The 16,994-nt window shown below is 40.0% G+C and overlaps 1 protein-coding gene across 1 annotated transcript in view; it reads right to left on the minus strand.

The window, feature by feature from the left end:
• pth1r (parathyroid hormone 1 receptor) overlaps nt 1–16,994 on the minus strand; it is a 50,998-nt gene that overhangs the window by 18,681 nt on the left and 15,323 nt on the right. The window contains exon 2 of the mRNA XM_030074070.1: nt 1,557–1,659. Coding sequence (XP_029929930.1) covers nt 1,557–1,659 — 103 coding nt within the window. The remainder of the gene's footprint in view (nt 1–1,556; nt 1,660–16,994) is intronic.

Here is a 16,994-nt window from a genome sequence, read left to right on the forward strand (position 1 = left end):
GTTCTGTAATTTGCCTCCACCTGATTGGTCATCATATCCATATGACTAATGTTTGTTTATTAAAAATCTCATTGTGTAACTATCTTATGAAAGCACTAGTGATCCTTATAATACTGTAACAATATAAACATCAGGGTATTCAGTCTAAGATATAGTGATGTTCGATTTTGTCCTTATTTCTCAGCCCCAGAAAAGATAATAATTTTGCACAGAAATATACTTGCAGGTGCCTGAAAAGGTGTAATTGCTGGTCCAGCACTTCCATCTGTGCCATGTCAGGGTGCATTAGACGTGATGGTGGTCAACTGAGGAGCCCAGACTCTCATCCTGGAGAGGCGTGACGTGTATCTGAGTGCTCTGCTCTGCATTAGCGTCTACGGTCATTCTGATCGATACGATGTGAGAAACAGCAAAGAGCTTTTTTTTTCAGTGAAAACTAAACATCTCACAAACTTCTGCTTTTTGATGCGCTTTCTGTGCTGGCTGTTTGTTCATATTTCCAAATACAATTCAAGATTTGCGGATGTTAATCCAAACCAAGAGCAGTTTGGAAATAGCGCTGCGCGTACGACGTAATGTAACAAATGGGAACTGCTAACAAAAGCTTTTGTGTTCTTAGCCTGGAAATAAACATTTTTAATTATGTGTTTCATTTTCAGGGGGGTATCGGTTTTGAGGGTCTGAGAATTTAACGGGACCGCAATGTACTGGGGTTAAAGAGAAAATAATATGATTGGTTTGGATATGGAATCCAAAACCCTCCTCTGAACAATCAACTAGGAAAATGACAGTAACCGCAGTGAGATAGACGCTGGGGTCTGCTGGAAAATGATGCTCTTCAGGCACCCATAAGTACACAAATACACCCAGGATCAACTTGCCTTTCTACCCCGGCCTCCAGAAAGCCACAGGGAAGACTGAGGAAACAGCACAACATTCCTCCATGTAACCCTCGAATTACATTCAACTGGATGCAGAACTGTGTGACAGGGCATGACTGTCCAGAGAAAGGCGTTTGATGTGACTGTCAGCAAAAACCACAGATGCAAATATTCCAAGTCACTTATCAAAGGAACTCATTTCAGGTGGTGATAAATCAATGCAACCTTATACACTATTGGAAACCCAATCAATTCTAATGAAACATAGCCTAACCTTCACATGCGGTATACATCAACCTGTCAGCGGCATGAGCCTGTATTGCTGAGGGAGACAAACTGATCAATAAACAGCCCACGCAAAACATAGATTTTATCTATTTTGCATCCATCACACTCATTTAATGGTGTGCATTATATGCCAGACACCAACAGTGCAATTCCTCTGTCAGTTCTACCATGGTGTAACAAAATTACTGTTTGGTTAAAGAGGCAGGCAATGAACCAATAACCATTGACTCCTGAGCGATCGCAGATGTACATGCAGCAAACATGTTCAGGTATATTTTCAGATCAGTGGCATGAGACAAACAAACAAACAAACAAACAAATGTGAAGGCGTGCGAAAACAGGTTTGAGGATGTGCGATCTCACATGCTTGCAAGTGGCTTCACTCACCGGGAATCTTTTGCCTTGATTTGATGTTGCCCTCACATTTCCGCTTGGCTTTGAACAAAAGGCCTATCTGTTCCTCTTTGGTGAGCACATCATCTGCATAAACCTGCATGGAAGGACATTGACATGGGGTTAGTGATGGGAAAGAATTCAAATGTACATAAAACTGGCTTTGCACTGACACAAACAGTGCATGGCTGAAATCTGCAAATTGCATGTTGTAAAGCCAAATCCAAGTTTCCAAAGCCAAAGCCAAATTCCACCAATAAACATTGTCAGTAAACAATGTGACAATTTTGGAGTGCATCAAATAGGCCAATTCTAAAATACAGAGAGAAACTGTTATTGCACGTTTGTGGTCCCATCTGAAGCAAAGACTCTAACATTACTCTCACAGTACCAAATGAGCATGAAATGCATCAACTGGCTGATGTCCAGATATGATTTTCTCAGTACAGCTGCTTCACAAGCCTGTAACCATGACTCCCACCATCCACAGCAACAGTCTTGTGGAAAGCCCTATCAAAATTCTCGCCTTTCTTTGGTGAAAAACTCCTGGAAATCTAAATCTCCAGACATTTTCTCAGAAGTTTGTAGCCACGAGGAGTGGGGGGAGTGGGGGAAGGGAGGGGGGGGTGCAGCAAGGTGGCCTGGTTGTTAAAGTAACTGTGCTGTATCTGGAACTTCTCAGATTAGACTGTGCAAAGACCTGTCAAAGTGTTCTTGAGCAACACAGTGAACCTTGGGTTGCCCCAGGGGCGATACTTCTGCCTCCCGTGCACACTGGTCTCTCTGCTCAAAATGAGGTGTGAGGGTCACATCTCAGTGGGACATGCCTCCTAACAAGAACTAGATCTACTGCTCTGAATTCTTCAAAAAGTTCTTTAAGCAATGCAAATTAAAATAACAAGCCCTACATAAAGCAGCGTCCTACATATAAAGATGTCGTTTACTAATCCCTGTCTTAACCTCTATGCAGCAAAAAGTTGTAAAAGACCAAGAGTGTTTTTTTTGACATTGGCCAAACAGTGTCAGTTTCACTCGTTGTTTGCAGTCCCAGTTTGTATTTATGTGGTTTTATCCACTGTGTGGTCAGTGTCCATTAGACCCTAATTAGGTATGACACAGTCTGAACACACAAACCATTTTATTCATTTTCGCACACCTTATATTTTCTTAGCTTGTGAACGCTGCATCTGAGAGCAGCATAATAGCTCAGGTGTGGTTTTCCATTCAAGGAAACAGTTTCCATTCTAATAGGTCACCGGCTGGCTGGCTGCTTACCGGGATCACTTTGAGTCAACAACAAATATGGCTGGATTGAAAATGACTACATTCGTCTCTGACTTAGTGAAACATGAAACGTAAAACTGAAAATATATTAAGGCACTGCTTAATCCACAACCTTCTACGGTGCCATATGGGGTTTTATGAAGCAGCGAACCATACGGCAAGAAAATGCAATATACTTAGTATGATTTTGGTCGCCACAACTGTGAATAATCAGTACCATAAAAATTCCATTGATGCTGTGGGTGTTTGCCATATTGCCAGTTTAAGATTTTGAAGTATACACGCCTGGAGGCGCAACCACAGCAGCGTAACTATCGCTAATGACACCTAGTCTTTTTTATGGTTCCACAATAGAGAGCAAACATTAAATGTGAGGGACAGGCTGTTATTGAAACCAGACATTTACTTCACAGAGCAGCTGACCCTCTGGATGCAGTTACACTTGTCATTTCAATACAGCTTTTATTGTTCAATAGCACTGTATTTATAATTCCCAGAAGGGATTGGGGAGTTGGGTCCCATTCAGTGTTCAAAGGTCAGTATATCCCTTTGTTCATTAACACTGGTGGGCTTGAAGGGGGTGGGGGTGGGGTAGATCATGCAATAAATAAATAATAATAATAAATTACGACAAATTTGGTACTCTTCTAATGGAGAATGACCCTCCTGTGTACACAATGTGCTGCACTGCTGTAAAGGCTGTCCCTACATGTATGAGAATGTAGGACGTTTCTTAATGGATGAGCCTCCCATGGAGAAAATGTGATGTGGTGCTGTAGGACAGGTGCCCTTGCAATGGGATAAACGTGAGGTTCCCAAGATGCCTTCCTGATGAAGAAAACTCAGAAGGTGCCCTCTTAGATATCCTTCAAAAACACCATGAAGCGCCTTGGCAATGGAGAGAGATTAGATGCAGCGCTCCATGGTCTCTTGCTCAAGGTGTTGTGTAGGGCTGGCTTTCCCAATGTGAGGCTGGGACAGCAGTATGGGGCTGCCACCAAATACTGTGCAAAGTGTTTGCTATACATTTTTGCAAAGGGGCCAAGAGGCTAGGCTAATATCTTGCCAGCATTTTGATATAATCTCTATCTATAATCTCTACTCCACCTATATAGGTTTTCAGTTTTAGCCACAGCCCTTTTCCAATGTTCAGGTGTCAGAGGGGCTCACGCCGTCTGAGCTGCAACCCTGCATCCTGCTGCAGTGTGGCACCTGGGAGGGAGGCCTTTTTGAAGGAAAACAAGCAGAAACAGAAAAATCCCGTCCTGAGGGAATTATTTTAGAGTAATTTGCACAAAAAGCCTCTGGGACGTTAAAGTTTGGTGTGAATTGCTTTTTCACTTTATTTAAAAGGGTGGCTTTAGTATTGAGCCCCCCTGTGGTTACAGAATGCCGAGAAAAGAGAGAAAACTACAACAGATTCAAAAGGAGCTGAAAAATGAGGCCAGAGGCAGCTTGTCTTTGACAGGACGGCTCCAAAGCTTCAGCAGTAAGGGTGCAGATACAGATAAAGATGTATAACAAATACCAATACTCCTCTCACTGCTTGCTATGCATTGGCTTGTCCTGCAGAGCCTTAGTTTAGATTATCACTGGGCGTATGGTGCATGAGTATCAGTAACATAGTCAAGAATGCTGACTGAAAAGTGCCTTAAACATTTAGAGGCATTGCCTAGTTTTTAGATTTGGATTTTATAAATGGAATTAAAAAAACAAACAAAAAACAAACAAAAAAAAAAAACAACGAATTCTTTTCAATTGAAGAGCAATCTATCTGTGCCAGGTTCTTTTGTAATACAGTAACACAACATAACAACATAATATACAGTACAATTATATTCAGTTATTCTCATAGAAATATTGGTATTTGTTCCGAACATAGACTATTTCATCACACATGAGGCATCATAGCTTTTTGCTCGCTGGTGGGACCGCCTGTCATGCAGCAGGTGCTCTTTTGCCCTTCAAACAGCCCGAGTCCGCCACTGTTCAGTAATAAAATATAATCAATATGACTATATTGGCAATGTGACTGAACATCATCCTGCCAATCTCAATGAATTAGCCACCTTGTGTACCTTTTGTACAACTGCCCTGCCCTTACAAGCATGTGATGTAGCTGGTCAGCATCTCTGGACTGACGCAAGAAAACACACGTGTGCAAGTGTTACATATTTAACTAAATGTTAACACAAAACTGCAAAGCTGTGGGAACTGGAAGGTTTAATTCTATTCCTGAACCAAGACTTTGTGAAGTTAAATTAATACGGTGGAAACAATACATTGCGCTGAATAATTTGAATGCTTTGTGAGGAATTTCTGGAGAACACGTTTTCAAAACTTTTTGTTTTTTTGCATAAAGGTAGCTGCAGTAAGAGACAGTGACAAGCTGTCAGCCGGTTACAGTTTTAGAGTTAGATTTACTTTCATTGATCCCGCAGGGGAAATTTAAAATGACACAGCAGCAGTAAGTTAACATCAAAGCCAGAAATGCAATAAAAAGTTAAGGATAGGACATAAAATGGGAATATAAGTAGGAACAAAATTATCTATTCATCTTGAGGAGTTTTCAATTGCAGTTCTCCTCATATTACACAGGCCAGTCACACTTTTGAGCGACAAAAGCTCACACACACACACACACACACACACACACACACACACACACACACACACACACACACACACACACACACACGCACACTTTGTCTATCTGTTCATTATTCAGTAACAGTAATTCATTGGATCAGTATTTCGGTTTCTTTTGCACGCAGCCATCTGAACTCCAAATATCTATGTGACCTTCATAGGTGTTGGGACAAATGTATCAAAAGTAGCTTTATTTTGCAATCATCCTTCAATATAGGCATATTTTGTGTTCAGCCCCCCCTTACTAAGAGTACAATAGTTTAAGTATCAGGGTAATTAATGTAAATTGGAAAAAAAAGACTCAGTGTTTGATTGCGTGGCCCTCGTGTGGTAATGGAATCACACGTCTGCTCCAATTCACTTGATTGAGTGTGATTCAGAGCTTTACTATGCACTTTAAAGCTTTCAGTGCAACCTCTTCAAAACTCAGTGATATAAAAGAGATCACACCAAAGAGCACTCAAACTGGAAGCATTTAGTTGCAATGCGAAAATGTCCTGCTTTTGATTCTAATAAACCCCTATAATTTTACTCATGCAGTGCATTTTAGATCACCATCTCCCTGTATCTCCTTCTGTATATGATCTGATACTGAAAGTTCAGGTGGGGTTTCAGTATATCTCCTGAGATTGTGAGTGATTTATTTTGCATTCCATCATCCATCATGCATCCAATCATGCCAGGGTACATGAAGAGACAGCTCCGCATGTGCAGAAATTTGTTTCTCGCTGCTATCAGCTCCTCAAACAAGATATTGGGGTGGTGAGGCTTTTACTGCACTGAGAATTTTTACATAGTTTGGACACAAACCAACCAGAGTGTGCACAGGAGCATGAAATGGAATGAGATAGAGATGAGGGGCGGGGGGGGGGGGGGGGGGGGGGGGGGGGCATATGTAATGCAAACACAAATTAACATACAGCTGCACAAAATGCAACACAACTATTTTCAGGTCGCAAAATTCATGTCAGAATGAAAAGCAGAACTAAATCCACAGACTTCCCTGAGGTAATACCAACATACCTACCTGCTGCATGATGAATTTCACCCTGCATAGCTGATCACCTGGAACATTAAGTCCATACTTATGTTTCCCCCAGACATGTTGCTATTTTGTGTCCCAGTTTACCCACTTCTTTTCAACATAATAAAGATATTACACCAACAAATATGCTGGTATTAACATTCTTAGGCATTCAAAGTTTAACCTGAAAACTATAAACTCTGGAGCTGGACAGAGAACCACCATCTAAAGCAGGTAACTTCCAAAGAGCTATTTTATAACACTTTATGATTTGAAATGAGAAATAAAGACCATGCACATCTGCACATTTGACAGGGGGTTAATTTGGGAATTAACACGTGTATGCATTGTCTTTGATGCGAGGGCATAATTTCCTGAGCTTAAAATTAAACTGTAAATACTGAGCTCTCGCGGGTTTGCTGTACAAAAACCACAATACCTCGATCCATCAATATTTTCACTACTCTCCGACTTGAAATAAGGATGTCCAGTTTGGGAGCTGAATAAGGTTACAGAATGAAGACGTTTATGGCTTTGCACAGTAAACAACCACAGATGGAACAACATTTGACCACAGGCGAACAAGGATAGATACTACCTGTTTACTGTACTAACTATGCCAATATAGAATATTCCACTGACAGCTCCCGAGGAGTTAAGAGCATTTTCATCCAAATCACTGACCGCTGTTTCTTTTACTGGAAGCCTTAACCAATGGGAAACCACAGACAGAGAAATAAACGGTGCTAATTTTGGCCTGAAAGGCAGAGTGTCATTATGAGTGTCTTTGTCATCGTCGTCATTATCATCAGCATCATCACTGAGCTCGGTGCCGGGGTGATTCTCAGACAGCTGCACATTAATAAAAACACCAACAAGAAAAAAACAGGAGTCTACATTCATAAATTCCCATTGAAAGCATATATTTTTGCTTCTTCTTTTATTGGCAATAAACCAACTGAGTTGTATTTATTTCTGCTTTATTGCGACTTATTCTTTCACTGCCTTGGCTATCAACAGACCCTGGTAGGTGTCAGGAACTGAACATCCGTCTTCTTTTATGAATTGTACAAATCTAATAGCCAAGGTTGCCAGTCTAACACAATAAGAACAAATACCATAACCGGTACCTTGTAGTTAGTTTTGTGCCCATGCAAGAAAAGTGAGAGGAAACATACATATAAATTCAAAAATCTGCCAAGGTTTGTCAAATTTGCTGCTCTTTTCCCCCCCTCAACACTTCTTCTTCATCTACAGACTCCAACGTACAGGGAAAAGGGGATCTTAAAGATATGAAGTATCATTTACCATTTCAAGAAGAGAATCCTGGGTAATAAGTGTGCCTTCTGATTATTTCTGAAAACTATTCCTCCTCCACTGGCGAGAGCCCAAACCACCAAAGTAAACAGAACTCTCACAGGGAGAAACATGGACATTCTTATTTAGTGCATTTCATTCAAAACACAGTATTCTTTTTGTTAAATACTTTTGAGTGTGTGCCAATATGAAAATTAGAAAAATACACACCATATAAATATGTGTGTTTTCATCACTGGTCCCTGGAATACAAACTCCACTTGAATAAACCACAAGTTTCTATTTGTCTTCAAAAACTGTGGCTTAATGACTTAAACTGAAGCTCTTTTCAAGGATATACGAAGACCAATATTGAGTTTACTGTATTTAGGCTGGTGTGTCAAGACCGTGTTGAACCGCTAGGACTACATACTGATACTATACACAGTAAAGGAGTGGAAACATATTTGCATCAGCTTTCTAATTCCAACATTTGCTTACTAAATGAATTCAAGGCCTGCAAGTTATATTCAGTTGTCTTTCTATGGCACAGTAATCCACAGATTAGTATCTCCAGTGTTTCGTGTAGCTTTCGGAAAGTTTAACTTTACTGCAAAAAAAATAAATATATATACTACCAAGAAAGGATGGAGTCATAAGAATGGATGCCATGCATACATCGAGTGGAGACATTGGGTTTCCACTACATTACCAACAGTCCTGATTATGGACAGTCTTACACAATGTTGTTGTTTTTTTTTTCTCTTCTTTTCTTCTTTTTTTTTTCTAGAAAGTTGTGGTTGACCAAAACCATTTCCTGAAATGGCCCACAGTGAATTGCACAGTCAAATGCTGGGGCTGGGAAAGCATTGAAAAGTACAAGCAAAAATAAAATCGAGGATCCAAAGACTTTAAAAGAACTGGGGGGGAAAAAAGCCACTATATTTAATTTACTGCAGTATTTCAATAATGGATCACTGGTCCAAGGATACAGTAGCCAACTGATACGGTCTCATTAGTAGTTTTACCCTCTTAGAGAGACTGTGGGAAAAGAAGCTTAAATTAAAATAATGGAACCTAACCAAACACTCTTAAGAGCCACTGAGAAGCGCACACTGGCCTCAGGAGGCCATTGTTCGGCCAGAGTACCCGAGTTTCAGCCATCATGCCGGAAAGCATCCACCCTGTAAAAGTGTCTGAGAAAAAATACTGATCGCCTACTATTTCCAAAGGTGCTGCTCTCTAGCCAACCGTGCTCTGACCTGCCTCAGAGGCATCCACTGTTCAAGATTCATCGTGCACAGCAATGACAACCAGATGATTCAATTCTGTAAAATGGCATGAAATTCAATTTGCTTGTGTAAAAGTGGCCCGCTTTTCACTGGGCTGCTAGGGCAGTGTTAACCGGCTTGCACGACAGAGTGGGTCGATACCTCTGCTCATCGTTGTCAATCAAGTATCAAATAGCAATATCGATTTTAACAGCTATTCTGTGTTGCCACCAGGAACGCAGTTCTGCTCTAACCCCTAATCATATCGCCATCTTGAGGTTCGATGAGTAAAGTGTTGGCCAAAAAGCTGCCAAGCCACGCTTTAAACCGTGGAACATTGGAAAACAAACTCTGTAGTTCTCCTCTGGAAAGGCGATGGTCAGTTTTAATTTTAGTACGAATAAGTGTAATCTAAGAGCTCCCGCTTGGCTGTTGTTGCACCATCCTGTTGATGTTGCATATTTTGCATATATCTGCCATGATGCATTATTTTTGATCAGTTTGTGAAGAAGGACTTCCTCTTGTACATGTGACAGGACATCAGCGCATTTATTTGTTATTATCTCCTGTAAATGCGCATTTTGATTGTTTAAATAATTTATCAACTACTTTTATTATGATAAAGCACAAATGTGCACTTTTTGGTGTGCACTGTAGGCTTTAACTGGACTTTACTGCCAATGGCTGTTTTGCTTTTTAACTGTAATGAGTGACGAATGCAGCAATATGCCGGCCGCACCAAGCTCTTAACCCAAGGGTGTCCTTTCATACGATACAAAGAATCAAGAATTATTCTTGGTTGATACTACACCACATATGCATGCAGTTTTTATCCGTGTCTGTGCCTGATAACCTTCTGCTTATTGAAAGAGACTCACAACTAAGAATGGAAGAACGGTGGTTGAGAGGCACAAATCAAGCGAGGCATGGCATGATTTGATACGTGAGACCAGTGGCTCTGGAGCACTTTGAAGCCAGATAACAGTGACATAAGACAATATGTGAGCTTTTTTCACCGTCTCTCTTTTGTGATTATAGCATGTGCTAAAATGAATCCCGTTCAGGTTCAGGTTAAATGTCGCAGCTTTATGTTGAGCCAGTTTCTGTTTCTCAGGCTCTGGCTTCCAAACCAGTCTACTATAATGAGGAAGAGAGTGATTTGATAAAAAACAAAAAAAAGACAAACAGACACAAGATTGCTCTCATTCACATTTAAATTGGTAGAATCCTCTCTCCTCTTTTCACAATGAGGCAAGCAGATGTGGAAAAAATAATAGATGAATACATTTTTGGTGCTTGAACAAACAAGGAGTGCTCACTTCATTGTTCACTCTCCGTACAAAGTGAACATCTTTACATAAATGCGGGTTCAAGTGTATTACGCCATTTGTAGCCTGCAGACTACGGGCTTATTGAATTCTGTCATTATTTTCTACGATCTGTTCAATGGATCCATGGCACCGAAATGACGCCTTGATTTTTTGTCATAATTAATTGGCTCAGGTGATGTTTTGGAGATGAGATATCACCAGCTTTGTTGGGTGTTCTCTCAGTCTCCCCTGATTCATTCAGATCAATACTACAAGGCAATATGCACTCTGCTTTCAACTATCATCTGCCCTTCAAATTAATATAAACTGCGGGAGCTGTCTCCTCGTCCAATACAGCAACTCAAACCGTCAGGACTTACAGCCTACGATCTGTGTCTGTGGCCCCGAAAGACAAAGCAAGACGGAATAGGCTTGCACTAATTCCTTAAATCAAGCATGCTGAAGTTTGCATTTATTTTGTATCAGTTTGCCATAAACACATGCACTACTGCTTCTTAGTGCTAATCCTGTGTGCGTCCTCCACCAGCACAGAGCTCTTCATAAGTCTGACATAACATATACAGGTAGCTTCTCTGAAAAAGCAGCGGCCAAAACACACAGTGTCCACTCCTTTTTGAATTAAATGGAAAATATCACCATCCTTCACGTATATGTATTTATACTGTAATATGCAGTGCCATGCATGAGGTGCTGCGATGCTGTTGGTCTGATGGCCCATTATTCCGAAACCCCAATAGTTTGAAAAATGGCACCGAAAGGACCGAAAGCCCATTAGTCCGATGGCCCGTGATCCTGAAAACAAACGCCTGTGAACAATGGGCATTTGTGGGCCATTGCTCCAAAGGCCTGTTGCTCTGAAAATACACACATTCTGGAGCTGTTGGGAGTTCAGCGACTGCCAATCTTATGCCGAGTCTTGCATCCCTGCCAAGAGATGCATCCACCCCTGTTTAATCTAACCTTAACCCTAACCCCTGCCCGAATTTACTTCAATAGTTTACTGTTTACTGTAATTTAATTTAATAGAGTGGATATTTTTCAACTATTGGGGTGACTATTGGGCTTTCGGAATAATGGGCATTTGTTTTTGTTTTCAGGATAATAGGCCGTCAGACTAATGGGCTTTCGGTCTAATGGGATATTTTTCGGACAATTGGGGTTTCGGAATAATGGACCTTCAGGCCAATGAGCAGCCCCCCCATAAGACGGGGCAAAACACTGAGAATGGCAGGAAATGACTAGACTAAAACTTGAAGAAATACAAGGAAGCACAGGGAGAATGTCATCTTGGCCGATATTTTTTGTTGGTATTGATATATTACACACACACACACACACACACACACACACACACACACACACACACATATATATATATATATATATATATATATATATAGATAGATAGATAGATAGATAGATAGATAGATAGATAGATATTATATATTATATCTTAAAGCCTATACTTGTTCATAGGCTGGGTGGGTTTATATCATGAACATTTTAAATGTCAGAAAACTGATGAAAAAAAACTGTTCAACTGTTTAGAAAATGTCCAAACAAATCATTTATAATACATTAATAAAACACTCCAGTGTCATAATAACAGTACTTAACATTTACAAATAATTTATGAAGCACTGAGCATTACCTCTTAATTATTAATTACACTTATTACTTAATAATTTACACATAATAATAACTTGACTGATTCCAAAAGAACAATATGTAGGTGTAACTATAGCTATATTCATATTCATATGTGAAATAGTATTATTCACTTATGAAACAGACATAAAATTTGTACTATGCACTATATAGGCACATTTATAATACGATAATTAACTGACTACTGTCATTTAAGTCACCATTAACTTATTGTTTGCAGAAGAAAAATGTTGGACATAAACTGAGAAACTAGTTGGATATTACAAACCAAGACACTGACAGCTAAAATGATCAACATAACCAAAGTAAATAAATCAAACCTCTTAATATGTCACTTTTTACTCTTTTTTTCATGTCACCCCTGGCTGAATGAGTGATGACAGCTAGTTTTACTGTAGTTTCTGTGAATTTAATTTGCAATTACGAGAGAAATGGAATCCATTTCTTGTAAATATGGATATAATGCTTGAGCTATTCTATAATTTGGGGTCATTATAGGAACCATCATGGCAGATGTCAGCCACATGTGATCTTGTATATAACAGAATGCAGGCAATGTGCCTTTCTTTGCAGGATGGGAAGATGTTACTGTATGTGAGTGTGTGAGATACAGTAACTAACATCCCACCATGGAAACATATTTGTTGATATTGTTGCTTTTTCATTTCAGGGTAAATGTCATTAAACTGGTTTTCTAAATATGGGTCATTCTGGGATAAGAAAGCAACCGAATGCTAAATCATTTATATGTTAGAGAAAGAGGGGCAGACCTTGTGTGCCAGTGATACACAAGCTCTGTGTCCCGGCTCAGTGTTTTGACATGATTTGTCTGTCAACTTAAAACCTCTGATCACAACTCTGGTAATATTTTGATTGGAAACACACACCTTATTAATTTCCTAGATCACTTCAGTCATCCAATAATGCTCCTCTCTGTTAGTTAATCCGTCATGAGGATGAGATTTTTTGGGTAAATGGTCGCGTAAAGTGAGACTTTCCTTTCCAGATCACACTTCGTCACATGGATGATAAATAATATACAGATAATATTTACTCTGGTTGCTGTAAAATGCCTCTATTATGGGAATACAGTCGTATGTTTGTTTTATGTACTTGTTTTGGTCATTTGCCATTCTTTACACCATAGGCTAACATTTACTTCCTTGTTGTTGGCGTGTATTCAAAATCTGATCCCAAGGGCTTTTTGACTTTCCTCCACTTTTTTTTTCCTCCACAAAATAGGAGGGTCTAGAAAATTATAACTCTGCTGAATCTTGTTTTTAATGGCCTGTCCACTATCTGGCAAAAACATGAATATGTTACTTTTGACATATTGCACCGCATGAATGTTTTAGCGGATGAGGTTCCTGGATATTATAAACTCTATGAGTCAGTGCCACTCCTCTTCAACTGTGCAATTTGCATTTGATGATAAAAACCACAAACCACAAGACTGGTTGTCCTTTGGAAATGCTTGCAGACCACATTCTGACTTAAAGCAGCATTCAGTTCCTAATTATACCCTGCTCTGGTCATAAGCCTGAAGAACAGCACTTTTGTCCTTGATGGAAACATTGTGTGCGCTCTGAGAAAGTAGCATACATATCATGAGGCCCAGATAGGTCTGATTGTGTTGTTCCCTCCAACTGAAAATTAAGCTCTGCATTACATAAGTGATAATATGCAAAGTATAGGCTATTCTCTCCCTAAAACAATACAAAGACAGCATTTTAATTTTCATTAAAGGCTTAAAACTACTAATGGTTACGTAACAATCAAATGTAGCAGGCATTTTATAATATCCTAATGGATGTACAGTAAAAAAAAAAAAAGTTGATTAATAATACTTGTGGAAGACGGCTCGCATGATAATGGGTTACAAATACATGTATCTGGAAATGCAGGCACGGAGGAGTGACCCTTTGATACACGGATTATGGTGATTAGAGGTTAAAAATACACTTTTTAAATGTGTACTGTACATAGAGATTTTGAGATTGTGTCTGTTAATAGCACATGATGCTTTCTCAGTTTCAGCACAGAGACATCGAGAACAAGGCTATAAATCACAACAGTGAAATTTCATCTCGCACAAGACTAGACCATAAGAATTCATCTTATGGTCTAAATGACGTCACTCGTTAACTATTCATCTCCATCATCAGAGGAGCACTGACTACACAAAGGAAATGTCCATTACCATGTGACACTTTATGAATGGCACATGAATGCAGCATACATCAAAAAAAAACAAACAAAAAAAAAAACAACTATAAGTCATTAAAAACCGATCCCTTTGGTTATGATGACTTATGATCCTCCATTCACAGAGACTGAATGGGCTTTATCAGATCTGGGTCAAACAATTAAAAGCCTGATGATTAGTGTATTAATGTTGTTTGACCTGCCGGTTTCAATCCAAAAGTTAAGAATTAGGGTTTGTGAATCAATCTGATCATACACCTGCACATTGCCGTGACCTCATTGGGAAAAAGAAATAGGTGAGCTCCCAGAAAGCAGGACTCTACAATATTTACTAGCTTGGACAGCAGGTACATTCTAATGGACTCATCTATTTTTAAATGAGACTTTCATAAGCAAACACAACGCTGCAAGAAAACACAGGAGAAGCCCTAAAATCTCTGAAAGCTTTCCAAAGGTACGGCTTGTTGTTGTTTCTTTTTTCTCTACTTCTTCTTCTTCCTTTTTTCCCCCCCTCCTCTTCTCTTACAAAAGGTTTCATAAATGAATGATGACAGTGAATTGGCTGCCAGGACATGTGACCTCAAAGGTTCAAGCTGAAGGAAATGTCCACTGGCAGGATTTGTTTCTGATATTCACATGGACTTTCTTTACTGTTTGCTGCGCATGTTCCTCTGTCTTAGCCTATAATTAATAATACATCAGTTTAATGTGCCGAGCCTTATTCCAGCGCCATAGCTCCTGCTTTCACTGTCACCCTTACAAAAGGTTGGCTGGAAAAGGACTGTTTCAATTTGCATTCCGCTTTGCTTAACAGCACAATGGCAAAGTGTCATCGCGGTGAAACATTCTCACAAGCCTAAATGGATGTGACGCACTGGTGTGTTAACTACCATCGAGCCATTAATCGCTTCAAAAGGCCCTCAGCAGGCTTCCATATCATGCTGCCTACTCACGCTTGCCATATTTAATACACATTCAGACCTCTATCACTTATCAAGGCTCTTCTTCATGTAGTAACCAAACACTCACACTGTAGAGGAAAGGTTTAACGGAGGTCAACAATAGCTGACCACGGCTGCTTTCAAAGGAACAAATCAACAAGCTTTAAATACTTGAGGTTAAAAAGGAGGAATTTCTGCAGGCTGTTTATAATTCATAATTTTACTTGCATTAATTCCTATGTAAAGATAAACAATACGTTTCATGAATTGATGGTCTAAAGGCAGCCTTACATAAACAGTAAGTTAACGGCACCTGAAATGGAAACATGGCCAAGCATGGCGCCGCATAAAGTTTTGCATATATACTCACTGTAACTGTATTATTTGTCTACTGACACCACAACAGTAGGGGCGCATGAGGATTAAAGAGGTAACCCTAACCTAGGGAAAACAGAAATTGCGGTTACAAAAATTCAAAGAACGACAACAATGGCTGCGGTAGAAGGAAAGCAAGGCAGTCGACAGATTTTGGGGGATTTAGAGGTTGTTTTTTGTATATGTTGCACCAAAAAGCCAGGAGGATGTTGATATCCTGTAAGACACTCATCATGCCTAGTCTGGAAATAATGCATTGCGGCCATGAGATTCGGCACATAAATGTAAGCAAGGCCAATGAACCAGAAAAAGAAACGGACATGCTTTTCAACAAGGCAACACCACCAATCGCCTCACAGTCATGCAGGGCGGGCGTGTGTGTGTGTGTGTATGTGTGTGTGTGTGTGTGTGAACAATTCTCCTGGCACCGGGAAGTTTGAGCACACTTGGCGCTTAGAGGTCAACATGGCCCTTCCTTTTTTATTTAATTTTTTTTATTTCCACAAACATGTGCTTTTGTCCTTATAAACCAGGTGAAATTCATTTCTGCAGCGAGTGTGTTATGGCATTAAGTGACTGCATGAAAGCAGAGCACAATACGGCAATCAGTGCTCTGTAGGCATTTTATCACTAGAAAAAGGTCATACAGTGCGTGCAGAGGACAACACTTCAAACAATCAGCCCCTTTGCCGCCGTGAACCAGGAGTCCATCAGCCCGGCCGCTGCCACTGAAGAACTAGGACATCATTTGTGTAAGACCCCTGATTGTAACTGCCCTCCCAATAATGCCTCCAAATTGTCAAATAATTGCTCACTGTTTAATCAACCAAGGTGTCTCTCATCTCCCCGGCATTACACCCCTCTGATTTGCCTTCTGAAGAGGCTGCTGTCTGTGAACCTTGACCAGATGGCCACACTGATTCGAGTGCTTTCCAGAAAACCCATTCAGATGTTTTGAAATTTCACATCACAAAGGTTTTGCCATGTCAGACGGTTTTAGCAAGGTCATTTCTGGTCAGCCAATTGCTTAAAAACAGAATGGAACAGAATAGAAAGGAACAGAATCTACACACTAAATAACAAACCTGCAGTTATTTTAAGCAGTGCATTTAATAAGCTTGAAATTTTGAGAATATAGCAATTTTTTTCCCCCAAGATTTCCATATATCACACACCAGGAGATTCCTGATATTCTTGATGAACCACTGTCTTCCTTTTACTTCTTAATAAAGCAACCACAGCGTGATTATGACCTTCACAAAGACATCTGAACACTAAAAATTTGCATATGTTGCACGGACCCCTCCAGCATTGCTGTAAGGGCTAGCAGTAACACCAGCCACTTCCCAAGACATCTTCCTGAAGAAAGCAAGCGGCGTACACACAGC

Source organism: Myripristis murdjan, chromosome 17 (assembly GCF_902150065.1).
Source record: "Myripristis murdjan chromosome 17, fMyrMur1.1, whole genome shotgun sequence".
Classification (NCBI taxonomy): Eukaryota; Metazoa; Chordata; class Actinopteri; order Holocentriformes; family Holocentridae; genus Myripristis; species Myripristis murdjan.